Consider the following 16,245-nt stretch of genomic DNA (forward strand, 5'->3'; position numbering starts at 1 on the left):
AGCTGTGAACGATAGATTCTCTTGTTTAGAAATTAACATCTAAGAAATTTTGTTATAGCAGCTTAAACACACTGAGACAAACTTTTAATTTATACCTCACATCACTGTTTCATCTATGTGAATCTGAACGGATATTAACTGATCATATAAAATTGTGTGTGTATGTGTGAAAAGAGCAACTTAAAGAGGATGTTGAGTTCTAAATGTGAACTTTGTTGGCACCAGCCTACTGGCTGGTCTGCAGTACCACTGAGAGACTCCCTGTTGGCAACAGTAAGCTGAAGTTCCAAGTTTTATTTTGTCCAAAGAACAAAAAAGCTAAGCACATCGCCACCTCTGTTCCTTCATTCTGACATCATGTGGTATCCTGGTCCTCTTCAGGGGCTTCCTTCTGTCTAATCAGAAGGCCAGGTGAAGGGAGGTACAATGGTGGGAAGGAATTTCACAACATATGAGCGAGAAGAGGAAAGAGACACAGACCCAACAGCAAAAGAGCCAGGCCCCCCAGTCCTTGAAGGTCTCCCTCATCTCTCCAAATTGAATAGTTTCCCTAAATGTGAGCTATCTAACCCACTTTTCAAAATGGACAGGACCATATCAAACTTACCTTCCCTGCTACGCAGCTGCACTTGAGCTACACCTCAGGTTAAAAAGGGTCATTGAGACTGGAAGACAGGTGTGAACTTTATGCTCTAAATGGTATGTCTCCCAGAAATGGAATCTGCAAGAGTGAGTCTTACTTCTCAAATGAGCATTTGTTTATATCCAATTTCTTTCTGTACAAATATGAAATTCTAAAAATATAAACAATCCCTTTTATACAAGGCCTTCATTCTTGCAAATACAAGCCATCTGCAACGTAAGTTAGTTCCCACTTCTCCATGGCTGTCATTTGAGTGATGTCACAACCACCAGGGTGTATGTTTCATCCCTGCCAGTGGAATTACTACAGACTTGGTAGAGGCAAAACCAGGTTGTGGAAAAATACTGCAACCCAACAAAACCATAATTAAACCCGGTTTTCCAAAACAGGGCAGAGAATGATTTAACTACCAGTAGGAGGGGGCATAGCTCAACTGACAGAATTGGGAAAATTTATAATTTCAGTGCTATGTATGACACTCTACATCTCCAGAAATGAAAAGCTTATGTTTTCTTTGTCTATTTCTTTATTAATTAGATGAGAAAAACCCATACTGAGCTTTCCAACACAGATGCTGTAAACAGCTCTGTAAAGTATATAAATGATATGCAGTGCAGAAGAGAATAATCATTCAAGAGAAAGAAAGAAAGAAGGCTTCATGGCAAGGAAGCCCTTCTCATTCCTAGATGCAGAAAGTGAGATGACACAGGCCATGCATGCTCTTTGGGAGTCCCAGAGGTCCTGCAGGGGGAATTCAGGGGCCCGCAGGCAGGAACTCTGGAGAGCTGTCCTGGGACAACACCCCTTATTACTTCAAGCAGTCTTGCATCTCAAATAACATTCCATAATGGGGGAAGAGGCAGCACATGCACAAATCACACAATCTCATGCGAAAAGATGTCTCTCTACCTCCTGGGATCATGAGGGACAGAGCACTGGCAGAAAGGGACTTTGTGACTTTCCCCGAGATTTTCTTTTTTTCTGTGCTTTCTAATCGCTGCCGAGCCATGTGAGAGGCAGGTTCACTGGATGGCTTTGAGGAATTATCTGTACTGTCCACACACTCGCTTCGTCCATTTATCTGATCCAAATGCTCTGAAAAACTGCCAACTGTACAAAGAGAAAGGAATAGGCACACTCAGGAAAATCCAGGACAGGAGAGGTGGAGACGGCCAGAGAGAGAAGGAAGCACATACACTGGGAAATGCTCTTCCATGTGGCCCACGGTCCAGACAGTGTCAGGCCAAGATGAAAAAAGGCTGCAGAAAGGTAATGCTGAGGAGGAGACGGAAGAGGTGTCCGTTGAGGCTTTGTTCTCCTACAAAAGTCTGACAAAAATCTCAATTGGTGAATCCATTTAACTGGAGGAATAAATTACTTTCTATATTCTATGTTTCAGAACCTGTATAGACATAACTGTTGTCCCTGCCTGGCCCCCATGAAAAGCCATGCTGTGAAGCCAGCACTACCTTAGGAGCACCATGACTACACACTTCATACTGACATGGAAGATCACCATGACTACACACTTCATACTGAAATGGATGATCACCATCAAGGCTGCTAATAATCTCGACACAGGGGCATCACTGAGTCACTCTCTGTAGGTGCCGCCACCAGCCATCTTCCTAGCACATATCTCAACAGACTCAAATATGTTTCATACACAAGAGTGCCAAAGCATCTCCTCTAGCTTGTCCCAAGATGCCTCCTTTTACTCTAATCTCCTTGCAAATTTCAGTGGACAAGGTATAGGACATTACTGGCTACGCTCCTGAGCGGCTCTCTTGTCTTCCTCTTAATCTGGAAGATTTGATCTCCACTAACCATTCCTGAAGTTAATTTTCATCCCAAGCCACCTCTTAACTTTATTAACCCTCAGTATAAACTGGAGTTATTTTTAAGTTAAAAAATTAGGACTACTCTCAAGAGAACATAAACATACAGGAGGGGCAGCAATGGGGAATGACAGAGGCCAGCAGTATAAAAAGTTCTCAGGTACAACGACATGAGCACCTCAGGGACAAGCTGAACACTGACTCATTTGTGTTTCTCCTATTCTTTATTCCCCAGGTTATCAGTTTTCTAATTTCTCTTTTTTCTTTAACCAAATCATCGATGGCACATTTTTATCCATCCAAAAGAGGCTCATCTCATAAATTCTTATGAGACAGAAATATGGAATTTATAGTAATAGAATCCATTAATTAATAGAATCTAAGTTCCCTGTGCTTTTAAAAATCATCAACTCTATCATCATCTTAGGAACTATGATCCATGCAGAGTATGTACCACCATTATAAACCCTCCATTGAAACACCAGTCAGCAGGTTTTAAAGTGAGGACCCATGACGTTCTTTGTCCAGGATGGTCTGGCCTGTTTTAACATAGCTAACATGTCAGTTGTGCAGCTACATACACACTACCAAGCTGTACAAAGCTTCTGCGGTCTGTGTTCGTGGAGGTGAGCTGGAGGCAGCTCGGGTCTTGGCTAAGGAAGTCTGGGGCTTGGGAGGGCAGTGTGGGCACAGCACCTCCACGGCCATCTACTGTGCTGCATGTACAGGAAAAGGCTCATGGTCCTCCATGGAGCATCCATCTTTTTAAAACAAGTTTTACTCTTTTCAGTTATATGTGAGAGTAAAATCTATTTTGAGATATTTATACAAGCATGGAATATATCTTATTCTAATTAGGATCCCAGTCTTGAGGATGCACATGATGTTGAGATTCACTGTGGTGTGTTCATATATGTACGCAGGAAAGTTATGTCGATTCACCCCACTGTCTTGAGGCACCCATCTTGGCCAACCGAAGAGGACAAACTTAAGGCAGATGTCAACAACGTTTTCATTCCTGTACGCTAAATGCATTCTCACTTAGCAGCGTATCCATCCCAGTCCCTGAAAGAAATGAGCTGCTGAAGAACTTGACAGAACTGCTTCACAGGTCACAAATTTCATCTCACAAAACTTGTGTTTATCTTTTGGTGGGTTACACACTTTCTTTCTCTAATTGGGTTTGTATGGGATCCCTGACAAGTATAAAATGAAAAGCCAAATCTCTCTACAGTGAGTAAGTCTTGAGTGCATTTGAGCACCACATTGACCATAAAGACTTGCTTTTCAAGAATTCAAATACCATGTCTTCATGAAAAAAGAGAAACAGGCATAAAGTTGTGCGGAGTGTGGATATTCATTTCTCTCTTGTCCCTCTTCTTGCCTCTGCCACTTCATTTTGCAACACTGCCTATAAGCGTGTGCTTCCTTTCTGCCAATGGTGGATAATGTCACCTTAATGTTCTCTAAATGTCAAGGGTTCCTTCTTTTTGATGGTGGAGCAATATAAAAATCAACAAATTTAATTTTACTACAGTCACGGTTTTCAGGTTCCTTAATTACCCTTGGCTATAAGCAAATCAGCTCATCTCTCTATTCTGTACAACCCCCAAGGTCTTTGATTATTTTTAGTGTGTACATGGGGGAGAAGGAGAGAGAACGGTGGTTTGAATCTATTAATCAAAATGCATGACAGGACCCAGGCAGATTTTTTTTAATTATGAAAGTAATCAATCAAATGTTTAGACACCATTCCCCTCCCTTCACCTCCTGCCTTTCTGATATAGGCTGAAGATGCCAAGAGAGAATAAACAATTCACTGTGTTAAGAACAACATGGAGGTGAATGTGTTCTACTCAGGGCAAGATAACTAAGGTCTTTGTAACTAAGATTATAAAATACCAACATACCTACATTTGATTTGCATACCAAGATGAGCTCAAAATGGCCAGGAATTGTAGGGGAGTAGGTTACCTCAAACGCTACTTTCAATTGCTATTCTCCTGGCTTTACAGTTAGAATATGTGAAATTACCCAACATGGAAACAACTGAGGAGAACGGGTAGCAAAATAAAAAACAACCAACTCCATGATCAACTCTAAGCATGTGTGAGATGCCACAGATTCAAACTTTTCAGTGAAGCTGAAGTCAATCTAGCCTGTGAAATTTGTTTTTTGGGAGGAGTGATTTAAAAGAAAAATCTGACACTATGAATATTTAGTTAAAAAATGTTGGAAAAACTTGGAATCATTTATGGTTATCAAACTAGTATATTGAATATGACTTAATAAAAACATTTACTATAGCAACCATAAGCCATATCCATGTTTCACTTTTTCTTTGAAAAAGTATAAATGCACAAACTCTATAGAAAGATTATGCTGTGCATGAAATTTTCATAAACCAAATGATATTTTAAATGTATCCCAAAGGCTTGTTCTGAGGAAAGTGCAAGTTTGGTTATCTAAGGGGGCCACCTCAACTATTACGAGGCCAGCAAGAACTTTAAACATCTATGGAAGCATAATTACCAATGTCAGGAAGCTTGCTTCACACAAAAGTGCTGTCAAGGAAAAGGCCCAAACCCTTGATTGCCTCCCACACAGAAGTCTCAGGACCCCCCGAGATTGGGAAGTATGTTTTGTCTGCAGTGGAGTAATTTCACATGCATGTAAGATACCAGTTGAAAGTGGGTTGATATTTCTGACTTTCTCTCCCTTCCCTCTCTATCCAAGCTGCTCTGGAAGGTGTCTGGGAGCCTCATGCATGAGAATCTTGCTGCTCTAGTATGAGTCTAATGTGCAGAGAAGTTGTTTGCTGCAATGTGTTCCCTTAACGGAAGCCAACTCCTTCAAAGAAACTACCAATCAGCTCAAGGCTAGAGGAAAACTGGCTCTATACTGTCCCTCATGGAGATGTCCCTCATCAGATCAAGGTAATTCTGATGACTGTTGAATATTGTCCCTTGCTCAGAACTCTGAGTTGGATGCTACTCCATGAGCTGTGCCTATGCTGAAAATAGGCAGGTTCTGTCTGACTTCACAGGATCCCATGGAAGCAACTAGGGAAGTGAAGCCTGGCTTTAAGGTTAACTCAAGCTAGAGCAGCTTGCTATATGGCCAAGCACGGAGGCAGGATCTTAGACAGCTGACCTGAGTTCTTGGGAGCTGGCCCTTCAAGCACAGGAAGAGAGTCATGACAGAAATCCAGGGGTGTAAAACTCCCATCCTCACTGTCTGACCTGGCCAGCCCTGGGACTCAGAGAACTCAGTCACTTAGACTGGTAGATGAGAGTGGTATGTATGACCAGGCGCTTACCTGACAGGGTGGAGCTGCTGATGGTGCTGGCTGGGGTGGTGACCTCAGGTTCCTCTTGAGCACACTCTTCAGGAGGAAGGGCTGGCTTTTCAGGCTCCTCATGGGGGTCTTTAGGACAGGGCGTGGCTTCATCTTGTTCTCCCTCTGCTGAAATTGCCAGTTTGGGAAGTAGGCCAGAATTGAGTTTATGTCTGTTGCTTTCAGTATCTGAAGAGTTGGATGTTGATAACTGTTGCCTAATTACAAACAAAAACAAAGTCACATATACACACCAGGAAACTGTGTTAGAGATAAATTTTGGAATGAATCAGGTAAAAATGGAACTTGGACAAGCCTAATGAAAACATGTGTAATGTGATGGTTTTTAAGGTATGCACCCAGACGGCAGCATGCATGTCAAGGGAAGCTATTAGAAACACACAGGACTCATTCTAAGACCTTCTAGATCACAGGCTCTTGGGTGGGCCCAGCCATCTGTGCTTTAGCATGGCCCCCAGGTGATTCTGAGGCTTGCTAGGGTTTAAGAACCACTGCCCTAACAGCTACTGTTACGAGACTACTTAAGAGACATCTCACATACACTTCAGAATACTCCGAACTCCAGCTTAACGTTTCTGTGGATGGTAAGGTTGTGCTTTTGGTTTTGTCCCCAGAGTCTTCTTTCTCCTCTCCTGAATTCTGAGTTATTCGATCTATACTGCTGAAAACCTGGAAGGCAAATAATCAGTGCTTGTTAATATTTTGTAGAAAGAGCTTGTCAAAAAACAAAACAAAACAAAATCTGAAGTCTTGGAAAGAAAAACTGAGAGGATGACTAAAGTGTGGACTGGGACCACATATTAGGAAAGCACTTATAAGGTTGTTTACTGGAATCCTGATGAAGTGTCAAGAGTGTGTATGTGAGAGAGATACTGTGTGTGTGTGTGTGTGTGTGTGTGTGTGTTAGGGGAGCTACACCATATCTTATGGACTTTGTATCTGCAAACAAAATTTTTAGATGCATTGAGGTTTCTAGGCCTCAGGATCAATATGCCTCTTAGATTACTTTTTAACTATGAAGTCAATCAGAAAATAAAATAACAGAGAAAAAAAGGTTTACTGGCCACTAGTTGGGGGTAGGACAGAGAAAAATGAATTGAAATTGAGCATGATGAGAAGAATAAATGATCTGCTTTGAGACTTGGGTGGGGGTGAGAAGATCGGCTGGGAGGAGGGTTTCAGTACCTACCTGGTAATAAGAACCAGACTTATTTGTCTTAAAAATCACATACACAGGCAGCTTCCTATATTGCTACTGGGATTCCTGAAGAGGCTCAGGGTTTAGACAAATCTAAGTTTCAGCCCATTTCTTCTCTTTTTCTTTTTAAATTGTTTTCCCCCAGTGTTGGGGATTGAACCCAGGACTTCACACAAGCCAGAAAAGTGTTTTACCACATGAGCTACTCCCGCAGCCTCCCCCCCCTTTTTTTTTTGAGACAGGGTCTTGTGAAATATCCCAGGTTAGTCTAGAACTTAAGATCTCCCTGCCTCAGCCTCCTGAGTAACTGGAATTACAGGCATGCATCATGGAGCCAGTGATCTCGGCCCAGGAAGTGTGGGAGGTAAAACAAGGGTGCTGAGAGCCCAGGGCAGGGAGCATGCCCCACTGCCTCATACTTGCTGTTCTCCTGGGTCTTTGTGGGCCAGAGAACAAGTCAAGCTCTAGGCACTCATTTAGAGTTAGCAGAGCCCTTGTCCTGGTTAGGGGACTAACTTGCCACCACCCTCTCTTGGGAAATCTCTATCTCTGTTGTCGTTCCTATAAACAGGGTAGTGCTGGCCAATTTGCAGATACACTCTAGGCCATCACTTAGAAAAAGCTATAGAGTACTTTAAAAATCGTGAAATATTATAGAAAAGCTAAACAATAATCATGCAAAGTACCATGACAACAGAAAATATATAGCAACTGAAAGTGGCAAGAGAGAGTAGGTTGCCCCCTAGGTCTATTTTCATTTTTCTTGGCCTACCCTGTCTCTAAACTCTGGTTTTTTTCATTGTTGTTTGTTTGTTTTTAATATTAACACTTTCAGTAAAAAGGCATCACTATCAAGTATCTCCAAAATTCTGGCTTGGCTTCCTATTGTCTTTTTAATATAACTTATAATTTCTACTACTGGTAGACACACTGGCAAGTCCATCAGATAGACAGCCACACAAAGAGATGACTACTTGTACAAGTCTAGGCCTCCAAATGAATTTTTTATATTTGGTGGGGAGAGAAAGATACTACCATAGGGTAGGGCCTACTGATACCAACATGACAAGGTCATCTTCCCTAAACAAAAAGGAATTTAAGTCTAGGAGACCTCACACCCTACAAAGAGCAGGTAGTTTTCTGATTCAGTCCAGCTGGGTAGGGTCGCAAGTACTGGCCAGAGAAAGCTTCTGGCAGACATGGTATTTGGTACCTCATTTCACTTACTTTTGAAAACCTGTGAGAACACGAGGAGAACTGCCTTATCTCCACATTAAAATCTTCATCATTGGTATCATCTTCTTCCTCAGTTTCCATATGATGATACTTCTCTGACCGAGCTGCAGAGAAATGTTTGGAACAGTTCCAGTTACTCAAAATGTCTGCTTTTAATTTAGCTCATGTAATTATGAATTTTTGTATCAAAGTAACATTGTGTTTAAAAACTTGTAGGTATGAGATTGGAAGGCTCAATAATGGAGATTTTTTTTTTTTTTTTTACAAAATAAAGGCCAAACAGAGTCTTATGTCGGATAAGATAATGCACATACTATCAAAATAACTTGTGTCATCCTCAGATTCCAGTTGGGGAATAAATTCTGCCTTCTGTCTCAGCAAACTGTTCCAGTCTAAAGAACGGAAGAAGCGATGCTGCTTGACTTCAAATGCACCACCTGGAAGGGGACAGAATAGAGACAGAGCAAAGTGGTACACGATCCTCCAAGCAGAGGTCTTAACAGCTGCAAAATTAATCGGCAGAGAAGTAAAGACGTCATGGAAATCACACTTGTTCATTCTACAATCAAAACTCAAAAAAAATTTCCATAATTTATCAGCAGGAGATCTGATTTTGCTAACAGCAGTGGCTATGGCAGTTTTTCTTTGTTAATTTTTCCACGACTTCTTCCATTTTTCAAAGGTTAATGATGCGGCCGCTTAAAAACACATTATGCTGAACCTGGGGACATGGATGCATGTTGGCCCAAAGCAGGCTTACTCATTATAAACCCAAATTCTAACAAGGTGCAAAATGTGTTCACAGCAATATTTCCTCTGGGTTAAGGTTAATAATGATGAATTTTTCCTATATAATGGTTACCATTCAGTTTTACTGGATTGCTTATTAACATATGCAGTAGGCATTAGATTCTGTGGCTTAGATTAGGTTGTGACTCACAAATCTGTTTGATGGATTTATAATGCATCCAATAAAAATCAGTCATGCTTCCTAATTTTTAAGTTCCTTTTTGCCAAGTCAGCACAATTTGGTTAGATGTTTTTAATTCAGTTCATGATTTTCAAGAGTGATGTTGAAATGCAGGTCTCATATAATATACTAACACTTTGTCCATATCAAGAGAAGAAGGTACAAATCATAAAATCCTGGTACAAGAATCTGGACTTCAAACTTCCACCAGAAGACAGCGTTGGTGAGAGATTTCTCAAAAGAGCAGTACCAGGGTCTACTCAGGTCCCTGCTGGATCTCCTCTAGTTGAAACGGAAAATGCTTCTTCATTGTGTCATTTCCCAGACCTCTCTCATTCTGTCCTCTGACAGATATAAAAGGAACGGGGTGGGAAATGGAAGTTGTATGAAAATTGGGCTGTGAGTCTTGGTTGAGAGAAGAGGTGCTGTGTGGTTCAAAGATGTGGCTCTGTCCTTCTAGCACAAGGCAGAGTTTTGACTCTAGCTCTAAACCCAGGAAGGAAAAACTGTGCTTAAAAACAAACAAACAAACAAACAAACAAACAACTGCATGTAGAGAGAAGAGCAAACCAAGGAAAATCATCCCAAAGAGGGGAGAATGGGTTCTTTAGAAAGCACTGCATTAGAACCTTCCTCTGAGTTTCTATCCAGGTGTTTTCCATATTTCTAGCTCTATCCTGAAGTCTGAGGTTAATCACAACAGGAATAGCACTAGCAGTTAACACCTTGTGGGTCAACTCTGTGCCAAGTATTGCAATGCATGCTGTAGGTATCCTGTTCCCCTTAATCACTGGGTATAACCACACAAAGGAGGCATTATCAAACTCCATTTTTGATGGGAAAAACTAAGGAAAAGCAATAAAGCACACTGGACTGAGATCCCCTAGAGGGTAAGGATGACAGGGGCTAAACCCAGTTCCATCTGCAACACCCAGGCCCAGCCTCAGTGCCACAGGCCCACCCACATGAGAGAAGGCTTGCTGTAAGCTGCCTCCACACCACCATCTCTCCTGCCTTGATCTGAAATGGATTCACAAGGCCAACACCTGGGAGCTCAGCCAATTCATGTGACTGTTCTACAGTATCTCCCCACATCCCACTCTAGTCCCTTGTAACATCCTGGTTGCTATCTCGCCCCAATCCATATCTCCAAACAGCTGCCAGTGTTGTTTTCTTCTAGGGCTCTTTTACTTGGAGAAGCAGAATACAAAGTCATGAGAGCTGTTTCCTATCCAGCTCCCTCACTGTGTTGACAGCAAGGGGTCAACAGAGTCAAGCCCTGATGACACACATCTCTGCATTCTTAGCACTGCCAAGCTTCTACTGTACCACAAGGACTAACATTTCAGCTGATGTAGTGCGACCACATCACTGGTACACCGCTGACACTCTGGGATGTTTCACTTTACCCGGACCAGCCGTGTGTCCAAAGTCAAGGGTTACATGGCAGTTCCAGACCACACCGATGCCCTGACTGCCCCACTCTGGGATCCAAGCTGATGAGAACCTCCACTTTCTCTTTGGACTGTGACAAATGGGCCTCCCCCAAGGAATCAGCCCACTGAGGATCCAGTACACATTTCTCACCCTTTGGCCTTTGAGCCTCACTGAGAACAACACAATCAGCAGTGAGTCCTGTTTCTCATATACTTATGGGGAGATGAGGAAGAAAAGAATTAAAGAAATAAATTGGGGGGAAGTGACCTGTGGGCTAAACTCTTAGAAAAAAGTATAGGTGACAGCATTATGAGCTAAATACAAATCACTCATGCAATGACAGCTCTCAAGAATTCACCATGAAGGGAAGAGAAGGGAAGCTATTCCTTGAAATCCTGTTATGCACTAATTCAATGTACTAGATATCTTCATGAACATTTTTATATGTACAACTCATGATAATCCTATGAGGTATACAGTGTGCCCATTTTTACAGACTAGGAAACTAACACTGAGAGCAATAAAGAAACTGTTTGAGGTCTCAGAACCGGCACATGGGTCCCACCAGCACTCAGTCATGTCTGAGCACCTCTGAGGTCCAGTGAGCCAGGTTGCCACTCAACTCTCTGTGAGTTCAAGAACACAGTTCAAGGAGGACAAGGTCCCAGACTGCAAGTTATGCTTTGGCACCAACATTCTCCCTCGAGTTTTCTCTCCTTTCATGGAAGTTTCTTAAACATCCATTATGTTCTTCACACCCTTTTTCTCAGCCTCTCTAGTCTCTTGGGCAAATGCACATTCGCACATTTTCACGGTGCATTATTTTGCCCGTTAAATATGCATTAAATACAAAATGCTGTCATTGGAAGCTGCGCGGCAGGCCTGCAGGATCCTCAGCCTCATTCTCCAGGCCCTACCGGGACCTGTCATGTTGGACCTGCCTGTTTGGCAATCACTTCTTGACAATGCAAAGAGCTTGGCTAGGGTCTTTTCAATGTCTCTTTTGTGCTTTTGCTAGGGGATTTCTCTCTCAAGCTGTCAAAGTTTAAAAAGACTGAAAATAGCAGGCAACCAGAAAATGTGCAGAGAAATAACTTGCAGCATATGATGTACATACATGGGTATGCTCACCACCATCACAGCCCTGTCTTATTAAGTCAAGCCCAATCAAGAATCCAGGTATTCTTGGAGGAGGGAAAAGGGCAGAATATCAAATATGAAAGTCTCTAAACTGACACTTAAACACTGAAGGAGTAGGGACTCGAGTGTGTTTTATAAAGGATATGCCCATTGGAATAGATTTGTAATCAGATCTTAGGAGGATATTTCTCTGGGTCAGCTGAGCTAGAAATCTGAATAGATATTTGTATTATTACAGAGAAATCATAAATTGTCATTGCTTCTCATGTTTGGCTTGCGTAAAACTTGTTCCTCAAAACTCTGCCCCATACATTGTGATACCAATTATTTGATGGCTATGCGCATCTCTTGAAGCAAATCTGACTGCAGGCCACAGAGAGTGAAAAATAATGAGTTTGCTAGTCATTTTGGACAAGTGGAAAAAGCAAAGAGGGTGGGAGGAAATATAAAGTACAGAGTTGAAGAAGTTCAATGGGAAGGTAAGGGTGACACCACCTTATATATTACATATGTGTAAAAGGAAAGCATGAGATTCAATGACAAGCAAAAAATTCAAAGTGGCACTAATAACATTATACCTGGTTTTAAAAGTCTTACCTGGACAAAGGCTCTGTATCCTCGTTTATCCTGTGAGGTGCTATTACTAAAAGCTCCTTTTCACAGGTGAGAAAACAATGAACAGAAAAGCAAGTGATTTGCCCATGGTCAAACAGCTGAGATTTAAACTCAGGTAACCTGACTCCAGAGCTTGTGCTCTTAACCTTGATTTACATTGTTTCCAAATTCAAGTCCACTCATTCACTGAAAAGGGCAGAGGCACCTGAGCTTTTAAAAGGCTCATCCCCAAAACATTTCCTATTAGTCCCCGATTTTAAACCTTCTTGAATTCTCTAATGTAGTTTTTTGCAAATTTTTCACATAAAGGGCACGGCAGTAAATATTTAGGTCTTCTGGGCCACACTGTCTGCTCATGATCACCCAATTCTGAGCATGAAAGCAACTATAGGCATGTCAAATGAATGGCACTGTTGTGTTTCAATAAAACTTTACTTACAAAAACAGGCTGTGGGTCAAATTTGGTCTACAGACTGTAGTTTGCTGACCTCTAGTGTATTATCATAAACTCTAACTATGCAGCATTTCAATCATAAAGCAAAACAGAGCTTTCTAGTGGGACTCTGTGGAAGAATGTGGAGAATAATATAAATATTGGGCACTGTTGCAAATGATCTTTGTCTTGAAAAAATGGGGGAGCAAATTCTTTTTTGTCTTTTCTGATATTTATATTAAAATGTGGTAGAATAAAACAGGTAATAGTAAATAATATATATCAAGCCAACCACTTCTGCTGATGACAAGTATGGATACTGGCTAGAGTATGTGCATATAGATTTAATAGTAGTCTTATCAAGACAAATGCACATTCTCAGGCAAACTGGGATTTCTAAAGTTTGTCTATTTAGAATATATGGAAGAAAAGGAAGCAGAAAATGGACAGCAGAACAGTTTGGGGAAAAAAATCAGCAAGAAACAAACTTATCTCCTTCATCTTGAAAAGCAGTGGTTTTTAATCTCCTCCTTGAGTCATGGTGCTGATCACCGTGATATGACAGCATGGTTCAACCCCAGGCCCTCTTTCCCAATAATTAGTTTGAGTACTGATAACCTCTTTCAAAGCCTGAGGATAGTAACCTGCTGGGTCAAATCTCTATGTGAATATATATATATATATTAAAAAAAAGAATTCCACATATCTAAATATCTATTTCAAATTACTTAAGATGTATGCTTTTTAGGACAGAAGAGTTGCATATGTCCTTGAGATTTATTGAAACAAAATAAGAATTTCTGTTTTGCAAAACATAAAAACAACAAAAACAAACAATGACTCTCATGGTGTCTACACTGGTCTGAATCAGAAAACAAAATTCCGAATAATGTTGCTATAATGTAGTCATGTGCTACATCAACTAACAGATGTTGCCTATACAAAATCAAAACAAAAACAAAGGCCTCAAGATTGCTCCACAAAGACACTGTTTCTTGCATATTGACAAAATCAGAACACATGAGCTCTAACCTGTTCCCAGTCTTTCCAGGGGATTCTGCCTGAGAAGTAGAGTAATCAGATCCTGGGCATCTGGTGGTGGGGCCTCATCCTTCTCAGGCCAATTGATTTCATCTGGAGGAAAGAGAAGCGGTTAATAACTATCTCTCAAAGGGTGGTCCAGGTCCCAACAGCATGAACATCACATAGATATTTGTTGGAAAGGCACATCTCAGGCCCTGCCTCAGAGCTACTGAAAGCAGAATTGCACTTTAAAATCTTCAGTTAACTCTATCCTACAGAGTCAACTGTGAGCAGCATTATTTTATAAGAAATATCACAGCATTCTACGTGACAGGAGAGACTATTTCAACAAATGGTACCTTTTATTTGCTTTTTTTGATTTGTTTTTCTTTGGCAGAATTGGCTCCCACAAGTTTTGCCTTCTGGTTATTCAGAGAACTCAATGTAAAAAAAAAAAAATTCCAAATGCCTGTGTTCTACATGCCCACCCACTGGGAATCATCCCAGAGTAAGATTTTCCCTTACTACCCTCAACTAAAAATTTGACCACAGCCACAGAGCTCTTCGATTCCAAGAAGCAAAAAATTATCTTGCAAAAAATATTTCTAGATACAAAGGAAAGGCCAAAATGCTAAGACTGAAGAACAAGAGTAATACCCAAAGTAATCATAATAATGGGAGTATTTAAAATCTGTCATAAATATTAGAATATGTTCTCACTCTAAAGGAGTTTGCCTGAAGATAGGTGTGCATGCTTGTGCGTATGTTAATGCAATAAAAACATGAGTTATTTCTGTGTGTGCCTGCCTCTAGCTTCCTCTGCTGCAGTTTAAATCTGATTTGGAAAATAAAACATGAATATGCATCTGAGCCGTAAGGCATCAAGAACAAAGCCAGCATTTGCTGCTTGTGTTAATTAAACAGTTGATTCCCCTTGCCACTCAGGCCTTGGTATGTCAGAAAACAGCCTAGTTATAAATCCATAAACAGCTCAGACATTGTATAAAGGGGTTCTACACTGCAGGCAACTCACAAATCTACTTTTTAAAGTTTACAAATATGCCTGGCTTGCAAAGTCAATGTTAGAAAATACTGTTGTGATTAAGGGGATCTTCATATGCAAAGTAAATTTTTTCCGTATTTCCATTGATAGCCTGTGTAAACATGGTCCAAAAAAGATTGGAGGTGGCTGATGGAGATGTCAGGGATGCCTGACAAACTTCCAGGAAGAGAGAGGTCTTTTTGATCTATGCTTTCAGGAAATTTATAATATCAGCAGGTAGGGTAGTGATAGATACTATTTAATTATCATTTAGCTTTGCCACAAGCCGCATAACAATAGTGAGGGTCAGCTTGCAGGTTAAGATCTAAAGGTTATTGAATTTTAAATGAAAGATGAACAGCTGTTACAGAAATAACATTATACCATAACAACTACCAATGAAATCATTAACAATCTGTGGATTCAATTTGCTTCCTTCCCATTCTCATTATTTATTATTTGGTAGACATTTGTTTTCGGATTTATTACATTTTTGTTAATTTCTTCATTGTGCCATTAGCCATTTTTCTCCCATTTATGTAAATGGTACCCACATTAACCTTTCCTTCCCTGGTGCAAGTTTTCTATTATGGAAAAGAAGACCAGATGACAATTAAACAATTTGTAAATCCCACATCAATTTTTTTTGGTTAAAAGAAAAAAAAAGCACATTATAAAAGTGGGGTACATCACAAGCACATTTTCAAATTCCATGTTAACAAAACTTCCTCAGATCAATTTTCAACACATACTACTCTCTCGAGATTGTGAAAGTCAGTTATGTGCTAGGATGAGTGAGTTCTTTTAATTTGTTGGCTCAAATGTTTGAAAAAGGTTAACATTTTAGTAGTGAAAACTGTGGCACTTGACAGATTTACATTAAATAGCTGCTTCCCAATAGTGACTTAAAGATAACTCCTGATGATATTTACCACTGATGACTTGTCCAAATAACTCTTCTGGAGTATCGCCAAAGAATGGCACACATCCAACCAGAAATTCATAGAGGATGATTCCCATGGCCCACCAGTCCACTGGCTTCCCGTAGCCCTGCCTCAGAATCACTTCTGGGGCAATGTATTCAGGTGTGCCACAGACCTGGAAGATCATTGCAATATTAGAGTAACTGGAATATTAGACATGAATCAAGTGAGCAAGATGACTACCAATTATTTTGCCTAGAGTGCACCTGCTCAGCTACATGGAAACACAGGGACTAAGACCTTAAAAACAGCAATCAGAAGACTAAGGCAAATTATCCCTTTAATCCCCAAGAATAGTTTAAAATTCTATTCAAATTTAGTTTCAAATT

At 40.7% G+C, this 16,245-nt stretch overlaps 1 protein-coding gene across 18 annotated transcripts in view; it reads right to left on the reverse strand.

Annotated features, from left to right (window-relative positions):
* Nucleotides 1–16,245, reverse strand: part of MAST4 (microtubule associated serine/threonine kinase family member 4) — a 556,979-nt gene that overhangs the window by 17,646 nt on the left and 523,088 nt on the right. For 13 of the 18 annotated variants that reach the window (XM_079144854.1, XM_079144853.1, XM_079144851.1 and 10 more), the window contains 7 exons: nucleotides 15,866–16,031; nucleotides 13,901–14,002; nucleotides 8,588–8,710; nucleotides 8,265–8,377; nucleotides 6,381–6,508; nucleotides 5,801–6,036; nucleotides 1,553–1,753 (listed from right to left, as the gene is read on the reverse strand). In XM_079144854.1, the coding sequence (XP_079000980.1) occupies nucleotides 1,553–1,753; nucleotides 5,801–6,036; nucleotides 6,381–6,508; nucleotides 8,265–8,377; nucleotides 8,588–8,710; nucleotides 13,901–14,002; nucleotides 15,866–16,031 (1,069 nt within the window). The remainder of the gene's footprint in view (nucleotides 1–1,552; nucleotides 1,754–5,800; nucleotides 6,037–6,380; nucleotides 6,509–8,264; nucleotides 8,378–8,587; nucleotides 8,711–13,900; nucleotides 14,003–15,865; nucleotides 16,032–16,245) is intronic. The other 5 variants (XM_079144856.1, XM_079144855.1, XM_079144846.1 and 2 more) reach the window with 1 other exon arrangement.

Source organism: Sciurus vulgaris, assembly GCF_902686455.1.
Source record: "Sciurus vulgaris genome assembly, chromosome: 6".
Taxonomy (NCBI): Eukaryota; Metazoa; Chordata; class Mammalia; order Rodentia; family Sciuridae; genus Sciurus; species Sciurus vulgaris.